This window comes from Zingiber officinale, chromosome 7A, assembly GCF_018446385.1.
Source record: "Zingiber officinale cultivar Zhangliang chromosome 7A, Zo_v1.1, whole genome shotgun sequence".
Lineage (NCBI taxonomy): Eukaryota > Viridiplantae > Streptophyta > Magnoliopsida > Zingiberales > Zingiberaceae > Zingiber > Zingiber officinale.
The window spans coordinates 36,853,725-36,878,224 of NC_055998.1; the positions used below are offsets into that span (position 1 = coordinate 36,853,725).

A 24,500-nucleotide genomic window follows, 5' to 3' on the forward strand; every position below is an offset into this window, starting at 1 on the left:
GTCAGTCTTCAACCGGATTCCGCCTAGCTCCATTACAGTTATCGGGTTAGAAGTTAGAATGAGTCATTTGAACCGTGAACTGGACGAATATTAAGGTAAGAAATCTTCGAAAAGGACGACACAATATAATATAATGATTTTAAAATTCTAAAGAGCATTTCTAAAAAGTAGGATAAAATATAGAGTAAAATAAAAAATTTCCTTTAAAGCAATTATATATTTTGCTTTGGCAAGCCATTAAGAAATCTCAAAGACACACACGATCGACGCACTGGAAAATATTTTCTTGTGATAAAATGCAAACTTCAGATATCAAAATTATTCAGCATGAAGGATCGAAATATCATAAAAAAAAATCCAAATTCACACTTATAAAGTCAACCTACAAACTATTCAAACCGTAATCCTCTCATTGCTCTTATAAGTATAGTATAAAATTTAAAGAAAGAGATTAGTACACGATTTAAAGAACCATAGATGATATAGAAACAATTCCCTATAAAATAATAAGTTGCACACGGATACCTTTAATAAAGAATAGAGATCTAACTTCTGGAAAGGTCTATTTAATTTGCACTTACAAAGCAAGCTCTTCGAGCAACAAATTCATCACTGACCAAATATTCCTTTTCGATACATAGTAAGAAAAATACTTAATGAAGCAAAAAAAACATCAATTAAATCAAATTTCCATTTTGAGAATGGAACAAGGATCAGAACTACCCATTTAATTATTAAAGTCACAATCTAAGAATACAACACAAGTCCTTAAATTCAATGCCAGACTCTACTCGAGAAGCTATATTAGATCCTTAAAAATTATAACGTAACAATTATGACTGCCACTATATCACATAAAGTACAATATCTTAGAGATCATGCTAAAGAGTTCAGCACCCGTAATAATCGATTCAAATTCGTGTCTGCAAAAGCCAACTGGAATATCCTGCCGTGCAGACCTGTAAATAAATAACAGAAGAATGAAGAAATAAACTATTTACTTTAAAATATTATAACATGATAATTGGTCCTTAGTTTAATTCTTCATATAAAAAAGAAAAATATGTACGTTCTTTTAGAAAATTGTTCCAGAGTTAATGTGACCAAATATGTACGTTCTTTTAGAAAATTTGTACCATTTCTTAACCATAAACATTTATGGTTTGAGAAAGAGGTAATGCAACTAAATCAAGTATTGGTATACATTACATGAAAAGATACTTGAATAATATTAGCATACCAGTCCAGGGGAATGAATGATCAATGCTTTCCTTGCCTTTTATTTGCAGAATGGTGTGTCAAAAGTTTCTGATTAGGAGTAACATGATCATCCTGTGAGAATGAGGAATGTGAGAACTTACTACAATACAGGTGCTTTTTGACTAGCATCTTAAAAGTCAATTTAAACAACAAAATGAAAAGATCAAGTTAGCAATAGCACAGAAGAATACCCATACACAACTTCAGAAGGATTATAAGTCAAAGAATGAATTACAAGCTCAACATTCTCTAGGCTAAATTTCCTGCTACTGTGGAAGGAATTTTGTTGATTGAGAAGTAGAAACAAAAACACTATAACATCAAGTGTTATAGTATTGCAACTTGTAAGTAACAATAAAGACAACACTATAGAAACAAAAACTGTGTGATTGAGAAGTAGTTCAAGTGTAAGTATAAACCCACCAAGTGTAAATGAATGTCACTGTAATATAAGGATAACAATTTTAAGAGTTTAGCCTTAATATCCTAAGAGTTACTCCAGTGAAATAGAGCTAAAAAATACCATCCTTCACGCATATAGTAACTATATCATCAAACAAATGAACGATAATAGCTTCACGGTGAATGAATACGACAGAGAGGGAGAGCAAAATGAAATATAAAGTACCATCTATTCTAACTAATAATCTGAACAAACATCAATTAATTGAGCAATAGCATGGAGATTGAACATTAACTGGAGCACCTACAATTTCCCTAACGATGAGATTTGGTGAAGTTTTAGATATCACAATAACCTAACTTTCCACACAGTTTCATGTAGATGTCATAAAATGATATGTAGATAAACTAGTCAGCATGGCAGCTACGGAGACTGGTAGTGAATTATCTCCAGGCACCCTAAACAAATTTAGGTAACCCAAAGTTAGTTGGGATATAGAACATATTTTCATCGTTCTCTGTTTCGCTGGAACAGCTATCATAGACAATCACCTGAGTGCCAAATGATGAGCTGCTAATTTTTCAAAGTTCTTACAAATGGCTAATGTCTGGCAAAAGCTTAGGCAATCGGCTAAGTTCCAAAGCATGCACTTTTCTTTATCAGCTGCATAATTTCCATAAATTACTGTTAGGAGCAACAAAAGAATACTTGTTTGGTTTTTAGTTGAAGATGACTGAGACTCTATGCAGTATCATTTAACAAGATAACTTTAGACCATTTATTTTATGTGCTTAAACATATCATAGAAACAAAGATGAATAACATTGCGGAAGCAGCTTTTCTTCATACATTTTAGCTCGTTGCAGATATTGATAGAATGTTTAACTTTTGAATTTTTTTTATTTATGTAGTTTGATTGATAAGGCAACAACATCCAAAATATTTATGCGAAAGAAACCTAGCTTGTCCAAGGGTCATCCATGAAAGTATGATAAAAAAACTACAATGTAAGTATTTGTTGTTGTCATCTATGAAAGTTATGGTCGAACTAAAAAAACAAACTTGCATATGTTTTCTCAGCATTTAGCAATTATCTTTACCGATTTGAGCATTTTATGTTCTAGGCACTATCTATGCGCCTATGACTTGTATATTTATTACACAAGAATTTAAAACCTCTTTGATGTTCGAGGAGTCAACATAAGCACCTATATCATGGAGACCTGACAACTTTGACATCAAAACAGAAGGTTAATTGGAAGGTGAAATTCACTGAATTTGCTCTCACTTTTTGTCTCCATCTATACATTCATAGATAGATAAGCCCTCCAAGGATTCACTACCAATAAAGTGTTAGTTAGAGTCCATATTACAAGGTCTACATCCGAGAAACAAGAGCTATAGCATTTTGAATCCAAAATGCAATATTGCAAATAGAATAGCTCTCTCCCTTCAAAAGATTAATTCTTATGTAACCATCTTTTTCACAACTATAAGTCCACTTCAAAACAAGAAACTAAACTTTTGCCTCACCAACTTTATGTGCAGCACTCCTATGTCATCATCCAAACTCTATATTTGGGTGTGGTGAGATGAAATATATACTCAAAAATCTATCATGCTACACATGAGTATTCAAATAACAAGGATGGAACTAGGCACAAACTGTTCAAAAAGAACAATAATAAGTTAAAAAAAAATTAAGGGTTTGGAAAGCACATACAAGTAATTAATCAAACTAGTGAGCTCACCTTATTTAGAGAAGCAGCTGATTCAGATTGCATCATTTGGTTTGGTAAATGACCAAGAGACTGGAAAGTATCCACGGCATCCAGAGTAAGTTCCCAACCACAGGCAACTTCTGAATTATTTGATGCGGATCCAGTGTCACTGCTACAACCAGCAGCAGCTACATTTCCATTGACCCATGGGCAATAGCAGTTGTGGTGCTTAAGTGGATCAAACTCTTCATTTTCCACATAATATCCATTTTCTCCATTAGATGTTCCTGAAGCAACAAAAAAACAACAGTGCTTGATGAACTGAAATAAGATAGCTCAATAACAAGTGGTGCAAGCATAAGATCACCAAAAGTTACCATAAGCACAATATGCCAAAAATAAATTGTGAAAATTATAATATTGGCTGAAAGATTCAGAGTATTTCTCTGATTTTTCGTGAATGCTAGAGTAAACTGAAAGCAATATTTTTAATATGGATCTCCAAGTTGGCACAAGTCAAATATTAATTTATATAAGTGAAGTAAAACTGAAGAAGACCTACAAAATGTGGAGGATGAATTTGTCCTTTCGACATTTCTGCCAGTGTCATATCAGGTTTCAGTAATTTTAGTTTCTGCTATTTATTTTGATTATAAACATCATAAGAATAGAATGGCCAAGCTGCTAGAAGTTATCTCGTAAGTTCTAGAGTCACTTGTAGATAAATTTTCTCAAGCAAGATTCACATGGAAGGAAAGAACCTTGTACTAAAACGTAGACTCGTTTGTGTTTCATATGATATAGATAGGGGTTTCAACCAAAATCTAGTATTAATTTTCTGAGGTGGGATGCAATGGGGTTTAACTGAAATTGATATGTTCACTGAGGCAGTTAGAACAAGACTCAGCAACATTCTTAAGATACACAGATTAAAAGCAAGGCAAGTAAAAATAAAGCACACAAGGTACACAGACTAAAATTATAAATTTTGAGAATTATAGCACTGCAAGTTAAGATGCAACTACAACTAACTTGTTTTATTTATACTTGTCGAAAAAAACATACCAAAGATATAGGAATTAGATATCAAGTACAACTATAAGGTAAAAGCTAAGATATAATGATATATGGGAATAAAAAAGGATAAATAAAAACCAAGATGATATACCTATCCTATTTCCAGGAATATTGCCAGACATCATGAGTCCATATTCATCAGTAATTGGCACATTGCCCCTCTGATTTACCTCTTCTTTAGATACTTCATATGCTGAGTATATCATAGCATTGCAAGAAAGTGAAGGATGTGCACTGTTCTCTGGACCTAAGGTGTGACTTACCTTCTCCCCACTTTCAACTGAGTCAGCTTTAAGTGAACCATAAACCTTTGAGCCACTGTCAGCTCTTCCAACTGATTGAGACATCATCTCCTGGCTATAGCCATGAGGATCTTCTCTAATGACTGGCTGTCGAAGAGAATCATCCACCAGTGCAGGTCCTGGGGTGGACTCACCAGTTTGCCCTAAATTCTCCGTAACTTCCGCAATGGGTTCTGCATCACCTACAATACTCTCTGGCCTATGCACAGAAATATCAGTTCCATGAATTTCAGCTTCATGACTTGCACCCATACCAACACTTCCAGCACTAATGCCTAGACTTATCCTATCCCGCGCATAAGCAGTGACAGTTTCTGCATTTACAATTTCTTCCCCTTCAACAGTACTGCTACCCCCAACTTCCCTAGCAACACTTGCAGCAGCATGTTGTATGTATGCATTTTGCTGAATTTGATTACCAGAATCCAAAGCATCATTCATATCAAGATTCCTATGCATGGTAGGTGAAGGAAATTGGATATCTGCAACATCTCCAGGGTAATTTTCAACACTTTCCATGGAATCTTCTTCACCACTACAAATGACGTCCATTGCGATAACAGACGAAGCACGGGCAGAATCTCTGTGAGACGGGAAGCCAACACCCATGTCACTCTCTTCTTTGGATTCAACTCTGTTGGCATCAACAATATCAAAGCATAAATTGCGGCTGGGGCCAGCACCAGATGAACCCATCCTAGATAAAGGATGATATGTATCAAAAATATCAAACCCACGAGCCCGTTTGTTAGGTCCGCCTGAATATTGTGTGTCATCATCAACTTCATCTCCATCTCGATCAATAACAGTTCCTTCTATACTGTCAGCATGCAAAATTCTGTCTTGTGGCCTGTCAACAGTGCTCCCACCATCCTCCAAGCTACACTTCCTTGAACTTGGACCACATGACTCATAAGATGCTGCCCGATCTCCAACCTCACTTCCAGTAGGCTGACCAATTATCAGATCCCTTCCCATACCACCATCGTCAAAACGCTCAGGCATTACTGGCAAGTCATTATTATGGGATGGCAAACCTGCTGCTATAGTCAGATTCAAATCCACACCAACAACTGACTGTGATTTATCGTCATCTGCGATTGCTGCTTCATCTCGTTCCTCAATATGCTCCTTTCCCATAGCATCTGCAGCAACCCATCCATTGATACCACTAGCAGCACTTACACCTCGCGTCAAAGTTAACTTTTTACCAACATCAGGGTTATCAGTATTGTTGGCACCAAATCGAGCGGAACGAGGCACTGTACAAAAATCGCAAATTCTGACAGTTGCACCACATAAGCTGCAATCAAGTAAAGGTGACCTTGTGTTGTACTTTGGTTCTTCAATGGAGGCCTTCCCCTTTCCTTTTTCTTGATTTTTGGAAGCAATCAATGCATTCTTACTAAGGACACGAAAATCAGCACGATCGTATTCATCTTCAGCACGATGAACTGAGTGTGCATTTTTAGCAGATTCAGCGGAGTTTTCCTCACAATCTTGAATATTTGGAAGCCATCTAGGTTCCCATCCACAGAGACTTATAAGTTTTTGTGCCTACCATAAGAAGAAAGTCCAGTAAATGGAGATGGAGAGCATAAAAGAATCTATTAAATGTGTTGCTACACTAAGAAATGTTTGGACAATTGAATAACTTACATGCAAATGACCACAAGAGGAATAGTCTCGAGATACCTTTCTGCTTGTATTGTTATCATCTTTACAACCTAACTCCCCAGAAAAAAAACCACTAGGTTGAGCTAACATGTGATCAATCTTTGAGCTCCTGGTGAGCCTCATAGTCTCAATAGCAGATGAAGCTACCACTGGAAGGAAGGGAAACTGCAAAAGGCCATCACAACGGTCTTTATAACCACCAATAATTGCTGATGGAAGCATGGGAGGAAATTGCACCAAACTGTCAGCGCAGCAATTTCCTCTCCAAGAACAAGAATCTTTGTGGCCAGCATCAAGTTGCTCAGCAAATGTTTCCACAGCCTGGTCAACTAGTACAAAGAAAATATACATGAAGTTGATAGGATCATGCAGTATACAAGAGAGTTTAGATGTAGGCACAACGTGGAAAACTGATAGAAACTACCATTCTGCTGTGCAATAAAAGCAAAAGTTAAAGACATCAAGACAAGTCAAAACAAAAATGCTAATATCAGACACTATTTTGTTACATGCTCAAATCCAGTGTAAATCATTCTATAATAAACCAAACCAAATGAAAATAAGTGGAAATCAGACAGTATTAGAAAACCAAATTATCAATGTAAAAGAATATTTAGAACGATAAAAGAGATAGTAGTCAATATGAGTAAATATTATGAAATTTTAATAAATATTTTTCTGAAAATTACCTTCTGTAGAAGTCCAAGATGCTAATACGGTAAAGGTGAGTTGGGCACCACAAGATTCACATTCAATCACATCCGTGTCAACATTAATCCATCCTCTCCGAGCACAAGATAGTGAACTTGATCCCTGCAGATTTAGCATGTAGCATGCGTTTATACTGAGCAACAGGACATCAATAATTGTTCTTCTATCAGAATAAAAAAATTCAATATCAAATAGAAGGGAAACATATTTGGAGATCAGAAAGACAAGGATTTTAGGGTAGAAAAAGGACTGCAAAATATTATGATATTATTTTGTATGTATAAAACTGATAAATGAATGTGATACATATTCCTCACTGGAATTCCCAAAGATATTTTAAACTTGTTTGAAAATCGAATGCATGTAATATGAATAGACTAACCTGGATAAAAAATCACAAATTTCATTGCCGGGATTGAGATAACAGGACAAGATTTAACAGAGATGAAACTGATTTGAATAGTTCAATAACATCAAAGATAAATAAGTCAACTAATTGTCCTAAAGTCAAATTAACATAAGAGAGAGATTTCATTGACATATAACAGGTGATTGTGGATGGTCATGTGCTCAATAGCTTCTTTCTAGCATTTGGAGTGTACTTTCACCTTATCATATTATTTTATTTATTAAAAATCATCACATGATATTGTTTCAAATCAACCGCTAGCCAATTTTTTGCAGCATCAAATCCAAAAATACATGAACCAAAGAAGCCAATTTCTACAATAAATGTCAAGAAAGAAAGGGTGATGGTTTATATAAAATTTTTCACAACACATATACATAAATTTTCACTATTGAGTTTTGCAAGGAAGAACATAAAAAAGACAAAGATTAGCACATAAATATTGAACAAACTCAACAACTAGATCGAAAGTCAATCGAAAAGTTCAGAAAGACTTGATTACTAGCCTTTGGTTTTGCAGACCAATTTGAAGGCCTGAACGTGGCAAGACGACGAAGTAGGTCCCCCCGTTCCCAGGGTCGGCATGAAGGTTCTGAAGTTCCCAGAGCAGAGCCAGAAGCACTTGTGCTCATTGAAGTACGAGGCAGTTGGGGGCCAACACGAGATATAGACCCAACCTTGGAACCCTGGACGCTACCAAGCCAATCAATGCTGGTTGCATTTGTTGGAGCAGCAGGAGAGGATGCCCCAACAGAACTATAAGAAGTGGCAATATGCTTGAGAAGAAGATAGCTACATTTCATTTCTGAAATGCTTCAGTATAAAATATAATCTGTTCAATAGCCATGTTAAACTAAAGGTTCATTCAAACAGCATTGCTTATTAAAATAGAATTGATGATGCCAAAGAAATGTGTATTTATTGTTCCCTATCTATAAGATGTGTAATTATACAGGGAAAAGAAAAATAGGAATACCCAATCCTATGAAAACAGACATTCAACCTATTCAGAATAGAATATGAAAGGTTCTGCTAATGACTGCTTTAAAGGGACAACAAACAGTCAATTGAATCTCTCATATGGAGGTTCTGCTTTAATATGGATTACTTACAATCACATATAGTAAGTAATCCATCATTTGAATCTCTCCTAAACTTAAGAAGTAGTTTCTCCAAGCACAAAATAATCTGCATGCTTCTTTCCTAACCAAGACATAACTGCTCCCACAAACAAGTTTGGAATAAGTTATGATATGTAAGAGCACTTCAAAGGGCGTGTATGTTTATACAAATTCTCTTTACTAAATAGCACTAGGATATGAGTAGTTAAATAATATAATTATTTCCACAAGCATGCAAGTTTCTAAGAAAATAGTTTGGTACTGAAGCAACTATTGCCAGAAGTGTTAATGAAAGCTGTAGTTGCACTTGTAATGTCATCTCTCCAACCTTGATATAAGAGAAGTCCTAATTTCCACTCAATAAAAGTTGACAAAACATAAGTTGCCGGAAATCCTAAGACAAATTAGTGGTACAATGAAGAATCCTAGAATCAAACTTAACACAAGATGTAGATTGACCAAGCTAAACAAGTTAAAGAATGAGACAGAATTAGCTACTAGCATTTAATACCTAAACGTTTAGCTCAAAAACAAATATATAAATTGGGCTGTCCTATTCAAAAATGCAGTTAGATTCCAATGAGTTCAAAGAATCGACAATTACATTGGGATATGTTACATACTACAAATAAGATTCATTAATGGATTGAAAAAAAGATATAAATAAATCCAACTATTTGATTGACTGAACTCAGATCAACATGAGTATACCAATTGAATATGAACGAACTGCATCCATGTAGGAATAATTGATGTTTTACATGATTCCACAATTATTATCAATGCTGTAAAAATTGGAGAAATGATAATCCCAATGGTTTCGATAGACATGTGATCAAAGGCCTGTTGGTGCAATATCCCTTAGGTCAAGGTTGACTGGTTTGACCAAGCTTGAGTCTTGGTCATAGTTTCGATGTTTAACAATACATGTAGACACATGGACAATGCAGGTGCAGTTGTTCATATGGGGAGATTCTAATCAGGGACTGATCAGTGTGAATGAAGAAGAGTCAAGTAGGTATACCTGACTGGATGGAAATCCTGGTGAGTGAAGCCAGGTGAAAATCCTAGTGAGTGAAGCTAGGCAGATGGAAATCCTGGTGAGTGAAGCCAGGTGAAAGTCCTAGTGAGTGAAGCTAGGCAGTATGAAAATCCTGATGAGTGAAGCCAGGTGAAAGACCTAGTGAGTGAAGCTAGGCAGATTGAAAACCCTAGTGAGTGAAGCTAGGTGAAAGTCCAAGTAGGTCAAGAGAGTGACCGGATACTTGGCATGAAAGAAAAGTCCAAGTGGGTCAAAGGGATTGACCGGACACTTGGTGAGGGAGTCCTAGCAGTCGAGGGAGTGACTAGATGCTAGGCATGACGCACCAACAGTTAAGTTTGACGGGATGTTGGTTTGGGAGGTTTGGGACTTGGTTTGGGCAAAACCAAGCTCAGATCGATCAATGGATCGATCCAGCCGAATCGATCGATGGATCGATCCGGACTTTCCAGTCAGAAGCTCGGATCGATCGGTGGATCGATTCAGAGGTCCCAATCGATCGGTGGATCGATTGGGACGCCGCTGCTTCAATAGCCGGATCGATCCGTGGATCGATCCAGCGCTTAGCATCCAGGCCTCCGGATCGATTAGTGGATCGATCCAAAGCCTCCCCGATCGATTGGGAATAATCGAATCGATTGGGATCCAACCGTTGCGTCGTATTTGAGCCGCAGGCGAGCGTTGTCTTCGGCAATCACTTCACAGATTCATTTCAGATCTTCACCAGCTCCTCCACAACTCTTCTCAAGCTCGAGATCGCCAATTCTTGAAGGTTCTTGGAGGCTCTTCCAAGTCAAGAGGCGGATCAAAGCAAGAAGAAGAAATTAGGGTTAGGGTTTGTGCACTCATTGTAAGCTTGTAAGCTTGTATTTCTTTACTACCCTTTCTTCTTCTTGTATTGAGTCTTGTAGGGCTTCTCCGCCCTTGGTAGTTACCATAAAGGAGAGTTTCATTAGTGGAGGGTGCGTGCGTTGTGTGGATCCTTGGATTAGTCACCTCCCTTGGAGGTGGATACCAAATAAAATCCAAGTGTTAGCGTGTTTGTATTTGTTTCTTTGTATTTCCGCTGCGCATCCTTGAAGAAACGAAGCAACGCCGAGCAACGAGCACGCGAAGAGTTATTCCCCCCCCCCCCCCCCCCCTCTAGCTACTTTTCGGTCCTAACAAGTGGTATCAGAGCCAGGCCGCTCTTCACCGGAATCATCGCCGGAAGGGTCAAGCATAACAAGAAGAGCTAGAGGGTGAAGAAGTTGAAGCAAATTCATCAAAAGTCAAAGATTTCAAGAAGCTCAACTTCAAGATGCAATTCCAAGATGGACTTGGATTTGACACAAGGGTGGCTCCACCGTACACATCCACAAGCTTCGATTCTTGGAAATCAAGAATCGAAAATTTTCTTATGATGGAGATAGAGCAATGGTTTGCTTTAATGGAAGGCTTCAAAGCTCCAACAAACTCCAAGGGCAAGCTTCTCAAGAAAAGCAAATGGAGCTTGGAGCAAATTCAAAGGAGCGAGGCAAATGATAAAGTGACCAAGCTTTTGGTCAACTTATTGCCTAGCCACATTTTGGCTCAAATCGGAGAATTCAACGATGCCAAGGAGCTTTGAAGCAAATTGGCAACAATCCATGAAGAACCCTCCACTGTACCGAATCAAGAGGAATCCAAAGAGGGAGACTCATTGGAGCGAGATCAAGAGGAGGACTCCGAGGTTGAGAGATGCTCAACTTCCGAAGAAGAAGTCCAAGAAGAAGCTTCATCTTCAAAGGAGTGCAATGAAGAGAACAAGGAGGGAGCATACTCCTTGTTCCATGTACAAGATGATGAAGCCTCCACCTCTAGGATTGAGGGGGAGCAATCTTCATTGACACCAGATCAAGAGCAAGAAGAATCGTCTACATCCGGGTCAAGAAGAGAAGAGGATGAAGAAGCTTCCACCTCCACAAGTCAAGAAAAATCAAATGGAGGAGCATCACTATCGGATCAAGAGGAAGCCTCTACATCCACATCACATGGAGGAGAAAGCGCCACCCCTACACAAGAAGGTATAAATGTTTCAATTAAAAATAAAAAACATATAATATGTTTTGAGTGTAGGGAAAGTGGGCACTACAAGAGCAAGTGTCCCAACTTGGCCAAGAAGAAGGGTCAAGTGACACAAAAGGGCAAGGAGAAGCCCAAGGAGACCACCCCCGGGACAAAGAAGAGCAAGGAGCACATTGTGTGCTTCTTGTGTCAACAAAAAGGGCATTACCGAAGTCAATGCCCCAAGGGGAAGAAGATGGTCAAGGATCAAGGAGGCACTAGTCAAGGGGGAGCCTCCAAGGTAAAGAAGAAGGTAACATTTATTGAGCCTACCCCTTTACGTTATGGTAAAAAGCATAATAGTTCAAATTTTTATCATTTTAATGCAATTTACCATAAGAATAGAAAGCATGAGGGCATTAAGGAAAAGCATGTGGCCCTACATGCCAAGACTACCCAACCTAAGGTTAGGAAGGTAGATAAACATTTGGGCAAAAACACTAAGGATAATAGATACAAGCCCAAGAATAAAAATGCTCATGGATCAAATGAAAAATCAAATACTAAGGACTTAGTAAGGGAAAATCAAGTCTTGAGGTCAAGACTTGATAAATTAGAAAAGACCCTAAAAAGATTGGAAAATATCCTATTAGAGCAAAATGAGCATAACCTAGGTTTAGGGGTGCAAAAGTCATCCAATGACCATAGAAGTTTGGGATACAAACCCAAAGCTAAAAAGGATGTGCCTAGTTATCATAGGGTTCCATATAGTTATGGAACAAACCCTAAGTCTAGAGGTCAAGTCAAGGATACAAGGGAAGATATCCCTAGAAGTATCTTTGCAACCAAAGTGACTAAGACTTCTAAGAAGTCTAAGAAAGTCACAAACAAGGTCACAAGGGAGGCTATCCCTAGAGTTGACCTAGAAAAGGTGACCAAGGCTTCTAAGAAGCCAAACAAGGTCACTAGGAAGGTATCTAGGGAAGTTATCCCTAGTGAATACCTAGAGCATCCAAGGAGCACCAATAGGTGTTGGGTTCCTAGGAGCGGTTTCTTTACCCCAAATGGGTTAGAGAGTGTCAACTCTAAGTGAAAGGGTAGTTAACCCAATCATGAAGAAATTGACACTCAAGGAGCATTTTCAAGGTTTTTGTTAACCTTTGAAAATGAAATTGAATTATTATTTACTCCTTGAAAGAGTAAAATGTGCCTAATGGTGAAAAATTGATTTTATCTTAAAATGGCATAAATTGGGAAAACCTAGAGAAATACCAAGTTGGGATTTTGGTGTTCTCTTAGAAATTTAAGGCAATCCGGGCTTTGATTTATGTGATTATTCTTGAGGAAAAATGGAATATGCCAACATTTGAGGATATGCTTAATTTTTAAGTGGCATAAACAAATCAAGAGAAATAGAAATGTCAATTTAGGTTTTGGCATTTCTTTGAAGCATTTAGGGCAATCTAGGTTTAACGTTTTAAGTTAAAACAAGTGGGGTTAGCTAAGTGGGTAAGGATACTTAGAAAGGTAATTTAGGTATATTTTATTTATGCTGAATCTTGCCATGATTGTTTGCCCATTATATGTCATGACATCATGTTTATTTTTGCACTCATACCTTATTATGAAAATACAAAAATACCATGTCATGTCATACATACATCATGTAATTATAGGAATCTTTCTTTTGAAAGTTATTTCATTTTGATGTATGCCATAGCATAATCATGCATTAAGTTTAATTCCTTGTAATTAAAGACAAATGGCATTTAACAACACTTATTAACAAGTGACATCCTGGGTGGATGTCTAATATCTCTAAAATGCCTAGATAGATATGCATGATCCCTAGAATAGGACAAAACCAAATTTTACATCTCACAAAGACCTATAAGATGACTTGTATGTGTTTTGTCCACAATAGATACAAGTGAGATGTTAGGAAGATGAACAAAACTCAAGATGTTGATTTAGTGCATTCTTCTGAGTTTTAGGTTCATCAAAACACATAGTTATGTGTTTTCCCATCATTGGGAAAGCTAATGTACAAGTCATGTGCATTAAGCCCAAGGAATGTGATGGGATATTGATTTTGAAAATTATTTTAAAAGACTTTTGGAAAACCTTGGTGAAGGCTATCTTTTGATAGTAATCACCATTGAATAGTTAGACACAAACTTGAAGAAAACGCTAAAGTTTTAGCAAGTTTTCAAGATTGTGTCAATCTTTGAAGATATGATATATTTTCATAGAAAACTATTTTTCCATGATAAAGTATGCCCTAAATAATGTCTACACGAAATTTCATGATTTTTGGATTTTTGTAGAATTTTCTAGAGGTCTCTGAAGTTGGTTGAATTTGAAATTCAGCAACTATCAGAGCTCCGGTCGATCCATGGATCGATTGGAGTGTCTGAATCGATCAGTGGATCGATTCAGAAGGCAATTCTCGCGAGCAGAAGCTCGCTGGATCGATCAGTGGATCGATTCAGCAGGGTTCAATCGATTGGAACCCAACTCCAATCGATTGAAGATGCTAATTTTGACTGGGAAAGCTTATTTTCAGCATTTTGAACATATTTTAGTCTAGGTAACCATTCCAAACCCCTGAAAATACATTTGTATACATAAAAGGGGTATTTTCGTGTGGAAAACGAGGATGGATTGGTTAAGGAAGGCTAAGTTGAAGTTTAGGTTGAGGTTTGTTTCAAATTTTGAATATTTGAACCTCAAAACTTCTAAAATTGGGTTTCCAAAAGTTTTGGGGATTCCAAGTCATTGTTGGTGCAATGACAGAAGTTACCACCATGTCTTTAGGGGGAGGGACTCTTTAAAGACATGAAAACTATTTTTCATGAACCTTGGAAGGTGGTCAACCTTCCGTTAAGAACATGCTCAAGGTTGAGCGTTTGAACTTTAATGGGAAGTGGATATCCTCATTGTTCAAGTGGCTTCAAGTGGATAATGCTCAAGGATGGGCATTTGCCTACATTGGGGGAGAATGTAGGGTTAAGGTTAATGAAGGGAATGGGTCCTTCATTATCGTGTTGGTCACAACGAGTGAAGTTGTAAACAACGATGAGCAACTCTTCAGGGGGAGAGTTGTCAACAATGGGGCATTTGTTGAAGAGTGCCCAAAATTGAGGCACGGGTTAATGTGTGCTCAAAGATAGGTTGATGTGTGCCAATAGGAGGAGAATGTGTGGTTTAAGTTAGACCTTCAGGACTGATCAGTGTGAATGAAGAAGAGTCAAGTAGGTATACCTGACTGGATGGAAATCCTGGTGAGTGAAGCCAGGTGAAAGTCCTAGTGAATGAAGCTAGGCAGATGGAAATCCTGGTAAGTGAAGCCAGGTGAAAGTCCTAGTGAGTGAAGCTAGGCAGTATGAAAATCCTGGTGAGTGAAGCCAGGTGAAAGACCTAGTGAGTGAAGCTAGGCAGATTGAAAACCCTAGTGAGTGAAGCTAGGTGAAAGTCCAAGTAAGTCAAGAGAGTGACCGGATACTTGGCATGAAAGAAAAGTCCAAGTGGGTCAAAGGGATTGACCGGACACTTGGTGAGGGAGTCCTAGCAGGTCAAGGGAGTGACTAGATGCTAGGCATGACGTACCAACAGGTTAAGTTTGACCAGATGTTGGTTTGGGAGGTTTGGGACTTGGTTTTGGGCAAAAACCAAGCTCTGGATCGATCAGTGGATCGATCCAGGCTCTGGATCGATCAGAAAGCCTCTGGATCGATCAGTGGATCGATCCAGAGGTCCCAATCGATCAGTGGATCGATTGGGACGCTGCTGCTTCGCGCGATAAGCGCTAGATCGATCCGTGGATCGATCCAGGCGTTTTTCCAGAGCACAGAGGCGCTCTGGATCGATCAGTGGATCGATCCAAAGCCTCCCCGATCGATTGGGAATAATCGAATCGATTGGGATCCAACCGTTGCGTCGTATTTGAGCCGCAGGCGAGCGTTGTCTTCGGCAATCACTTCACAGATTCATTTCAGATCTTCACCAGCTCCTCCACAACTCTTCTCAAGCTCGAGATCGCTCAGTTCTTGAAGGTTCTTGGAGGCTCTTCCAAGTCAAGAGGCGGATCAAAGCAAGAAGAAGAAACTAGGGTTAGGGTTTGTGCACTCATTGTAAGCTTGTAAGCTTGTATTTCTTTACTACCCTTTCTTCTTCTTGTATTGAGTCTTGTAGGGCTTCTCCGCCCTTGGTAGTTACCATAAAGGAGAGTTTCATTAGTGGAGGGTGCGTGCGTTGTGTGGATCCTTGGATTAGTCACCTCCCTTGGAGGTGGATACCAAGTAAAATCCAAGTGTTAGCGTGTTTGTATTTGTTTCTTTGTATTTCCGCTGCGCATCCTTGAAGAAACGAAGCAACGCCGAGCAACGAGCACGCGAAGAGCTATTCACCCCTCCCCTCTAGCTACTTTTCGGTCCTAACAAGGCCTACTTCATAGGAGTGGAAATATAGCAAAAATATTAAAACATAAGCATTTCCTTTTTGCTCTGACATTTCACCCTTGTGGGCCTTCTTAGATCTGATAGACCATATTACTAAAAGTAAGGAAAGAGCGTATGGTCATTGTTGTGAGAACACAATAGTGGTTTGCATGGCACTCATATAACCTTGTGGAATCCACCCGTCATTAAGATCTCATGGTTGATTTGAACTTCAATTTGTATCTTGGGATGCAAACCGCTAATGAACAAGTCCATCTTTTGATAAGAAGAATATTAAGGAAAGAGCATATCAAATTGTGAGTGACAAATATCAACAGCTTCAACTTAGCATGATTTGACAAGTTCACAAAAATTGCTCCCTGAAATGGATGGACCAAATCAAAGTTGACAACATTCCTTAATGAAGTGGATACCAACCAAGTGCATCTCAATTGGTGATAGTAATTATTGTGTCAATGGCTCAAGAAAATGAGAGAAGCATCATTGTTTTCTAATGAGGAAATTTCAAATACAATTGTTCAAAGCTATAGATAAAATGAATTAGACCCTCTTCATAAGAATAGGATGGTGGTGCAGCTCAGCATTATGTTGTTTGCAATTAAAGCTACAACAAGCCATCCGACATGTGCACATGAGTCAACCACATGGTCCTAATGGTTGTTGTGCGCAAGTGATGTGGTGGCTCCAGCCTCAAGGCAAAGCAATATTATAAAAGAAAGCTCGGATAAGCAGGATGATATATTGTTATCATAAACAAGCAAGAATACCGATGCAAATTAGAAGGTTGTGCTTATGAGAAAGCAAGGCAATAATGTGAGGATGTGAAAACAAGATTGTTGCATGAAGGTTAGTTGAGGTGCCTCTATAAATTGTAAGTGGCTTCTAGACTGCAAGGTGGGATTCAATTAGATTGGAGAACAACTTTAAGCGCTCACAAGTCTTAATTATGTCAGCAGCTTGTGCATGATGCTCCACGGCTGATAAAGGAACACCACAAACTTTTGTTAGAATCCCATAAGTTGTCTAAACAATTTTCAGAACCAAGTTGTTAGGTTCAACAATTCTAGATCGATAGCTGTGAAATGACTTTCTAGTGCAGTTAGGATTCTAAACCATATTTAATATTGAAAAGTTTAAAATTGTGTACCTTGTCAAATGTTGATAGTTTGATATCTTTGCTAGAAAAAAAAAAGAAGAAATTTTGGCAAAATAAAGAGTGAAAGATTGTACAATAAAGCAGCATAACAATTGTTTCCTTTAATAAATTCCCTTTGAGCTTAAATGCAGAGATCCCCTCTTCTCAAAATCCAGAAGTGATGAGAGTTGAAATTTTATTTTCGGGTTTACATATTTTTTCCTGAAATAGCATGACAGAAAAAGTAGCACTTTGTCATTTAAGAGTCGTTAATGGTTATTCATCTGCAGTTGAGCCTTCTAGTTCTGCCTATATTGAAAAAGGCGACTTCATCAGAATTATTATCTCCTTAAAACAAAACCTATAAGCAGAGCATGAAGTGGCTACGTTAGTCAAACTTTGTACCATGAACGCCAACGTTTGATCTAAAATTATAGAACTTCAACAGCAAGAACAACAGACCTACGCATTCTCTTTGCCAGAGGAAGGAAAACGAGCCAACATTAGCAAAAACAAGTTTCAGGTATGGATTTTGAGCTTGAATAAGAAGCTAAAATTTGGGCTTTTAGCCATGGGTGGAATCCTAGTGCTTCAGATCGGAGAGTTATTGCACAAGAAGACAAAATTGACAAGATACCGAAAATCGAACTGCGAAACCCTAGGTGGTAAAAGAGCAAGCGATAAAGATGACGTAGAAAAAGAAGACCTCGCTGCTGGTGTCGGAGGAGGAGAAGAAGATCTAGCGAGCGCGACGACGTCCGCCGTCCCTGAGCTAATCACCTCTTCCCGCATCCGCCTCTCTCTCTCTCCCTCTGAGAAACGAAAAATAAAACACGAAAGGAAAAAAGTCGCTTCACCTCACTTTCCTCGAGCACCCTTTTATAGCCAACGAAGCTAACGGCGTTAAGGTGGAATCTGGAACTTCCAATTGCCATGGTTCCTCTGCGCCGTCGGATGAGTAGAATAAACGGTGGAGATGGACGCCGTTGAGCTATTAAATTCGAAAACATATAGTGAGGGTAAATTAAAATTATTAATCAGAATAATTTTACTAATATAATTTTTTTAAAAATTTTAATTTTATTTAATATATTTGTTTTTTAAAACTTTAAAAACTTTTGACGAAATGAGACGCAACAATGTTCTTGAAATCATCATATTGAATTAAGTTAAAAATGTCATTTTTTTCTTCATAATCCAGGCGGTGTTCGAGTTTCACCTGATTAATATCGGAGGTAGACTATTTTCTTTTTGATTTATTTAGGCACAGTTTATGTTATTGGCCTTCAAAACATAAAATAAAAAAAATTAAAAAATCAAAAAAAAATGGTCGACATTCGAAATCGTTCTTATGGAGACACGAATAAGAGGTCCAAAAGTACTTAAAATCTACAATAACAAGATTGAGAATCAAGAAAGAATCAGCTTTAGCAGCAGGCGCAACATGATTGAGAAAAATAAGACTCTGATGACAACCACAGGAAATTTTTCTTATTGAAAATAATAATCAACCTTCTCTTTCATTTGCTTCTATTAACAAACTAAAACATGAGGCAAAAGATGTGTCGCCAGCAGAGAGCACTCTTAACTGACTCTTTGATGTAACAGAAACCAAATTGCCCAGTTACACACTTCAACATAAAATCATTTTTTTTTTTAACTGATTTTCAGTTTTAAAGAAACACACTTAAAAAAACCCACTAACTTCTCAACTTTATTAGCCAAATTTACACTCTTCAAGGGCATACAAATTCGCAAGTCAAATTATATCGGTATGGCTCACACTATTACAATGTAGAATGTCCTGTATGTCCCTGCAGAAACCGTAATATTTGGGGAATAGAGATTGATGTATCATTCTCAGCCTTGGTACACAATCTTGCCACGACAAGTAAATTTCCAAGTTCTTTGGAATCATAACTATCACCGAGATCAGTGTCCACCATCTTGTGGATTGAATAGGCAAATCCAGATTCTTGGATCCAATGGACAATTTCAGCTTCATTAAGCAATGATTGCCCAGTGATAAGCTCGAGAAGTAGCATTCCGAACTGGAAAACAAGTCTTCTATTTCTCTGTTCAGTGTTATCTGTCGGAAACTTCAATTCCTACTATTAGTACTAGTATTTGTATGTAAACACAGCAAAGCTATAAGTGTAAGAGACTGGCCTTCAGAACAAGTGATATTTGATTCACCATTGCAGATTAAATCACAATCAACAAAGCCCACATCAGATAACTGAAACAAAAGTTCAGTGGTAGCTACTACAGAGTTCTTTTTCTACTTAGATAAAAGGTACATAAACTCACATGAGAAAATATGCCTTTCCAATAGAGGTGTGGGCGAAAAAATTTACCTTCGCAACAAAGTTCTCATCCAAGAAAATGTTGTTTGAGCTGATGGACACATTGTATATAGGAGGTTCACAGAAATACTGAAGGTACTCCTGCATAATTAAGGGAAGGTAAAATTTTGTTTCAGTGAAAGTAAATTAGTGATTGAAGATCTTCACTCCCAAGTATGGCTGCTGAGCATATCCCGTAAAAAAAAATGTCATTCTGATCAGATACCCACCAGAGCAGCCGCTATGTCAATAGCAATCTGTAATCTAGTTCTCCAGTCCAAGGGTGTTTTCAGTGGGTCTGTCAGGAGTAAAATTGTGAGAAATTACAGGCAATGCTGTAGATTTAACTGGACATAATCTTACCATGAAGGTAATCCTTCAGCCTTCCATTTTCCATATAGTCAAAAACAAGAAACCTAAGCAAAATGTGGCACGGTACAATGAGAAACTTTAGTATACTCACCTTATCAATTGGATTAATTGAGAGATTCGACCAAACCTATGCTAAGTACTCATACCTGTCTTTGCCTTCACAGAACCCTTTAAGCTTGACAAGATGACGATGATGCAAGCGCCCCAAGAGTTGGACATTTTTCAAGAAGGAATTATTCTGTAGTTGGTGTGATCTTACTCTTCTAACAGCACCAACAAGTCCATTAGGAAATTGAGCTTTGTAAATTGTTCCCTGAGGACCACTTTCAAGAATCACACCGAAACCACTAGTTGCCTTGTTGATCTGCTTGTATGTGAAACTCTTCACAAATGGTATGCCTTCATTAAGAAGATAAATCATTACCTAGCTTTCTATCAGTCTACAAATAATACAGGTACAATAGATGGTGAATTCAGAGCAATGATTAAATCAGCTACCATTTGATTTGCGCTTAACGGAACTATTTAAGTGACAATTATCTAACAGGAAAAGGTCTTTAGGAAGCAATTTGTCCTGTATTCTCCTAATAACATAACACTACTCCAAATCACTTCCTAATAATGCAAACTTGGATAACTTGGAGTAAGAATCATTATATTGGAAATTAGTTCCCTCTGATATTGTATGCCTTCAACAATTCTGAAAAACAGCATGTCCAGAAGAATAAAAGCGAGGAAAGAATTCATCAATTATACTACCAGTATGCGGTATTAGTGTATACTGAAACCCTGATACTCAAGTCTCTACAATGTTTTTGAAAACCAGTTAGAAATTGATTAAACTATTAGTATTACGTAGACACTCTGAACCTTACAACTCGGTGTATTGAAGAAGAGTGAGAATACAACAAATTCTATAAAGTTATATGGTTTGAAATGAATCTTATGAGACCAGGTGTACAATGACTGATATCTCGAATATGTAAGCACAAAATCCAGCTTTTGAAGTTGTACTAATCATTTATTACCCATCCTCCACACACGTCCTATGAATTATTCCGATACATCAAGGAACAACCAAAGCCTGTAGCGGCAGCAAAAGCTGCTAAATTGAACTAAAAAAAAAAGAAATGGCGATTTTTTTTCAAAAGGAAAAGAAAAGAAAATACTAATTTGGAAAACTCCGTCGGCATATAAAAAAGCAACTTCTCCAAGGATATCTACAAGAAGGGATGCGCACAATTTCGGCAAAATCCAACAATTCTCTCCCGCAATTTCCACCAATTCCAACCACGGGAAGCAAAGCGCCAGGAAAAATCGGAACTTTACCTGACCTCGACAGGCGGTGCCACCGCAAGATTAGGGCCATCATCCGTCGGAGCAATCGGTGCTCCATCACGGATCGATCCCAGGCCAGAGTTTTCCCAAAATGATTCGGAGTGACACAGCGAAGCGAGTTGGGAGAGAGAGCAGGAAAGGAGGAGGAGAAGGACAAAGGGAAGGCTCCAAGGCCAATCAAGATCGATTTGGTCCACCATTTATTTCTTCTCCACCAGAGAGAGGGATCAAACGAGAGAGAGGATGAGGATCTTCTTTGCTTTAACCGCCAGCCAACCCACGTTCTACTTTTACTTCTTTCGCCACTCATCCACCACACTTTCATTTTGCCTACAATTTATCATTTTTAAATTAAAATAATCTCTAATAATTTTTTTTCTTATTTGAAAAAAAAAAATAAGATGCCTTTCTAGTTTCTAGCACATTAGCATTGACAAAAAAAAACAAAAAATCAAGAGGCTGATGCTCTTTCTTCATAAAACCATAAAAATAAGGTGCGTAGTAGGGGATTCTTCCCAAAAATACGAAACTGATCGTTTGGATGGAATTTTATAAACGCTTTTGAATTTTTTTTAATGGTCTCTGCACCATTTTTATAGACATGAAATTTAGATATATAAATTATCAATAATAATAATAATATAATAAGGTGTCATGATTGAACTTCCAACGATAGACTAAGCATCTGGAGTTTGAAATTCAATCATAACATTGTTGGTCTCTTGGAGATTGACAAGAGAGGAAGGGTGAATTATCCTATACAAACAAACAAACCCTTTCTCAACTTATAATTTAATTAAGAACACTTATAATAAAAGTTAAGAGACTAATTAAACAGACAAAGACACAAGGAGAATTATTTGATTTGCAATGAGAAGATTACAAATCCAAAAAAAATGAAGTGCACTTTATGAAAATCTTCTTCGGACGGAGTAGCCTCTTACAACGTTAACAGCTCACAATTAATAGTAGAACAGAAAAAAAGGAATTACAAGTTGTTATCTGAACTACTGAAATCAGTGCTATATTTATAACTCTGTTCCGGACGCCTAGAAGGGTTACAGGCGCCTGGAAGGGTTACGGGTGCCTGGAGTGAGATAGAATTCTATCCCCGACGCGTTGATCAACGTACACGCCGATCTTGATAAAAGTTGGGTTACGGGTGCTCGGACTACCAAAGTCAACATGGTTGACTTTTTTCGATTCAAACCCTCTGCTCTGGTTATGCTCACCTTGGTCTGGGTCTTCCGCTCCGGCTCCGCTCACTTGAGTGATTTCGGCCACCGGAATATGGCTCATCCGAACCTAATTTCCGGCCTTCTCCTCGAGCAAGCTTCCGCTCCGGCTTCTAGTCCCTCGAACGTCGCATGCATTCTTCTCATCCACCGGTGTACTCTTCCGTGGCACCTTGTCCCTCGGACGCACTGAGCCTTTCGGCTCTCTCCCGTGTTGTCCTTTTTGCTAACCGCGTCTTCCGCTCGACTTCCTGTGCTCTTAAGCTCCTGCACACTTAAACACAGGGATCAAACTAAAACATGACCTAATTTAACTTGGTTGATCACACCAAAAACAACCTTGGGTTTTCAACAATCTCCCCATTTTTTGATGTGAACAACCCAAGTTAAGTTAAGGTAAAACAATCATAAAGTAAAGATAATAAAATTGTGTGATACTAAGTAAGTAAAGTTGCAATTATGCAATAATAAAAAAATCATAATTTAAATTTGAACTACCTCCCTCTAGACTTAATCTTTCATTCTCTTCTCCCCCTTTGATCAAATAAAAAAAACTAGGGTACTCAATAAAATCTAAGGGCTATATTTATAGCTTTGTTTCGAGCGTCTGGAAGGGTTCCGGGCGCCTAGAGTGGGATAGAATTCTATCCCCGACGCGTCGGTCAACGTACACGTCGATCTTGATAAAAGTTGAGTTCTGGGTGCAGTGAAATTTGTAGGTCAAGTAAATATATTTTGATAAATGTTAAACCATTGACAAAAATTGAAAGCATTTAAATATTTTATGATTATCAGTTTGACAATTAAATATTCAATTTAGAAATTGGCTTTCAGACTGTGGTGAGACACTAGGCCTTCTTAGTTATTGGATCATCAACCACTTTTAGACAAAGCCTTTTAATAAATTTAAATATTTAATCTTATATCTGAAAGCCCTAAGTCTAATTTCACTTTTAATTTATACAAGTTTTTGGGACCCAATATAAGTTCCTTCCTACAGGGTTAATCAGATATTTTCTAGGGATATAAGATTTTGCTACTTTTCTGATTTGACCTTTGTGAAATCTATATTACCAGTTTAATCCTTTATAGTTTCTAATATTTAGGCTACGTTTGGTAGGGTGTAATTTGCCTTGTAAATTACAATGCTGATTATTTTGTTTGGTTTAACTTTAAACTTGTAATGTAATGTAATCTCGATTACAAAAGGTAGTGAAGTTTTATAATCTGGATTACAAAGTAAATACTATGTAATCCGATTACATTACAAGGTCACTGCTTAACTAAAATTTGAACGTCGAATATACCCCTACTCAGCCCCCGCCACTGCTTATCGCCCGCCATCGCCCGCCGCCCACCCGCCGCTAGCCTCCAACAGCGATCAGTGGTGACAACCGCTAGTTGTCGGTGGCTGCCGCCACACCTCTGTCGAAGCCTGCGGCGGCCCGTCGGTAAAAGTCGCAGGATATTTTTGTTATTTTATAATAATATGAATTACATTCCTTATAAAAAATAATGGGCACCAAACAAAAAAATGTAATCATCCTTGTAATCAAAAATTACATACATTATATTACCAAACGTAGTAATGTAACCAATATTACATTGCATTACATTACAAATTTGATTACATTACAAGCTCAATTACATTACACCCAACCAAAAGTAACCTTAAAGCAGAAACATTTGAACATGCAGAATTTTTTAAGTTTTCTATTTGTGCCTTTAATTTAGCATTTTCAAGTCTTACTTTTTCAAAATCTTCTATTAGACATGATTTTGCCAAAATTCTTTTTATTTCTAAGTTTTCATTTTTTTAATTTATCATTTTTATTTTTTAACTTGCACACTGATTTTGTCATAGATT

At 37.7% G+C, this 24,500-nt stretch overlaps 2 protein-coding genes across 7 annotated transcripts; both read right to left on the reverse strand.

Moving 5' to 3' along the window:
• Positions 1-677: 677 nt before the first annotated feature.
• On the reverse strand, positions 678-18,196 carry LOC122001324. 6 transcript variants are annotated; one of them, XM_042556011.1, is made up of 8 exons: positions 18,050-18,196; positions 8,067-8,316; positions 7,130-7,253; positions 6,423-6,769; positions 4,553-6,320; positions 3,415-3,671; positions 1,241-1,332; positions 678-959 (listed from the first exon to the last, which is right to left on the reverse strand). In XM_042556011.1, the coding sequence occupies exons 1-7, from the start codon at positions 18,133-18,135 to the stop codon at positions 1,261-1,263; spliced, it is 2,904 nt and encodes a 967-aa protein (XP_042411945.1). In that variant the 5' UTR covers positions 18,136-18,196; the 3' UTR covers positions 678-959; positions 1,241-1,260. The 6 variants fall into 6 exon arrangements, 5 of the variants coding, with proteins under 5 accessions (XP_042411945.1, XP_042411943.1, XP_042411942.1 ...); XM_042556009.1 differs by having other exon boundaries at positions 8,067-8,352; positions 18,050-18,188; XM_042556008.1 differs by having other exon boundaries at positions 8,067-8,373; positions 18,050-18,188.
• An 841-nt stretch (positions 18,197-19,037) lies between these two features.
• Positions 19,038-21,695, reverse strand: LOC122001325 (probable receptor-like protein kinase At1g49730). The gene is made up of 7 exons (XM_042556014.1): positions 21,390-21,695; positions 20,207-20,459; positions 20,052-20,104; positions 19,919-19,986; positions 19,701-19,790; positions 19,513-19,582; positions 19,038-19,432 (listed from the first exon to the last, which is right to left on the reverse strand). The coding sequence occupies exons 1-7, from the start codon at positions 21,454-21,456 to the stop codon at positions 19,131-19,133; spliced, it is 903 nt and encodes a 300-aa protein (XP_042411948.1). The 5' UTR covers positions 21,457-21,695; the 3' UTR covers positions 19,038-19,130.
• Between the last annotated feature and the right edge of the window lie 2,805 nt (positions 21,696-24,500).

Coding starts and splice junctions, on each gene's coding strand:
- LOC122001324 (XM_042556008.1), bottom strand. CDS start 18,135: ATGCGGGAAGAGGTGATTAGCTCAGGGACGGCGGACGTCGTCGCGCTC. Junction 7,254..8,066: donor ATTGGTCTGCAAAACCAAAG/GCTAGTAATCAA, acceptor CTAAATCTGCAG/GGATCAAGTTCACTATCTTG. Junction 1,333..3,414: donor CAGCTGCTTCTCTAAATAAG/GTGAGCTCACTA, acceptor TCATTCTCACAG/GATGATCATGTTACTCCTAA.
- LOC122001325 (XM_042556014.1), bottom strand. CDS start 21,456: ATGGAGCACCGATTGCTCCGACGGATGATGGCCCTAATCTTGCGGTGG. Junction 19,987..20,051: donor GCTGAAGGATTACCTTCATG/GTAAGATTATGT, acceptor TACTCCTGACAG/ACCCACTGAAAACACCCTTG. Junction 19,433..19,512: donor AAATATCACTTGTTCTGAAG/GCCAGTCTCTTA, acceptor AGTTTCCGACAG/ATAACACTGAACAGAGAAAT.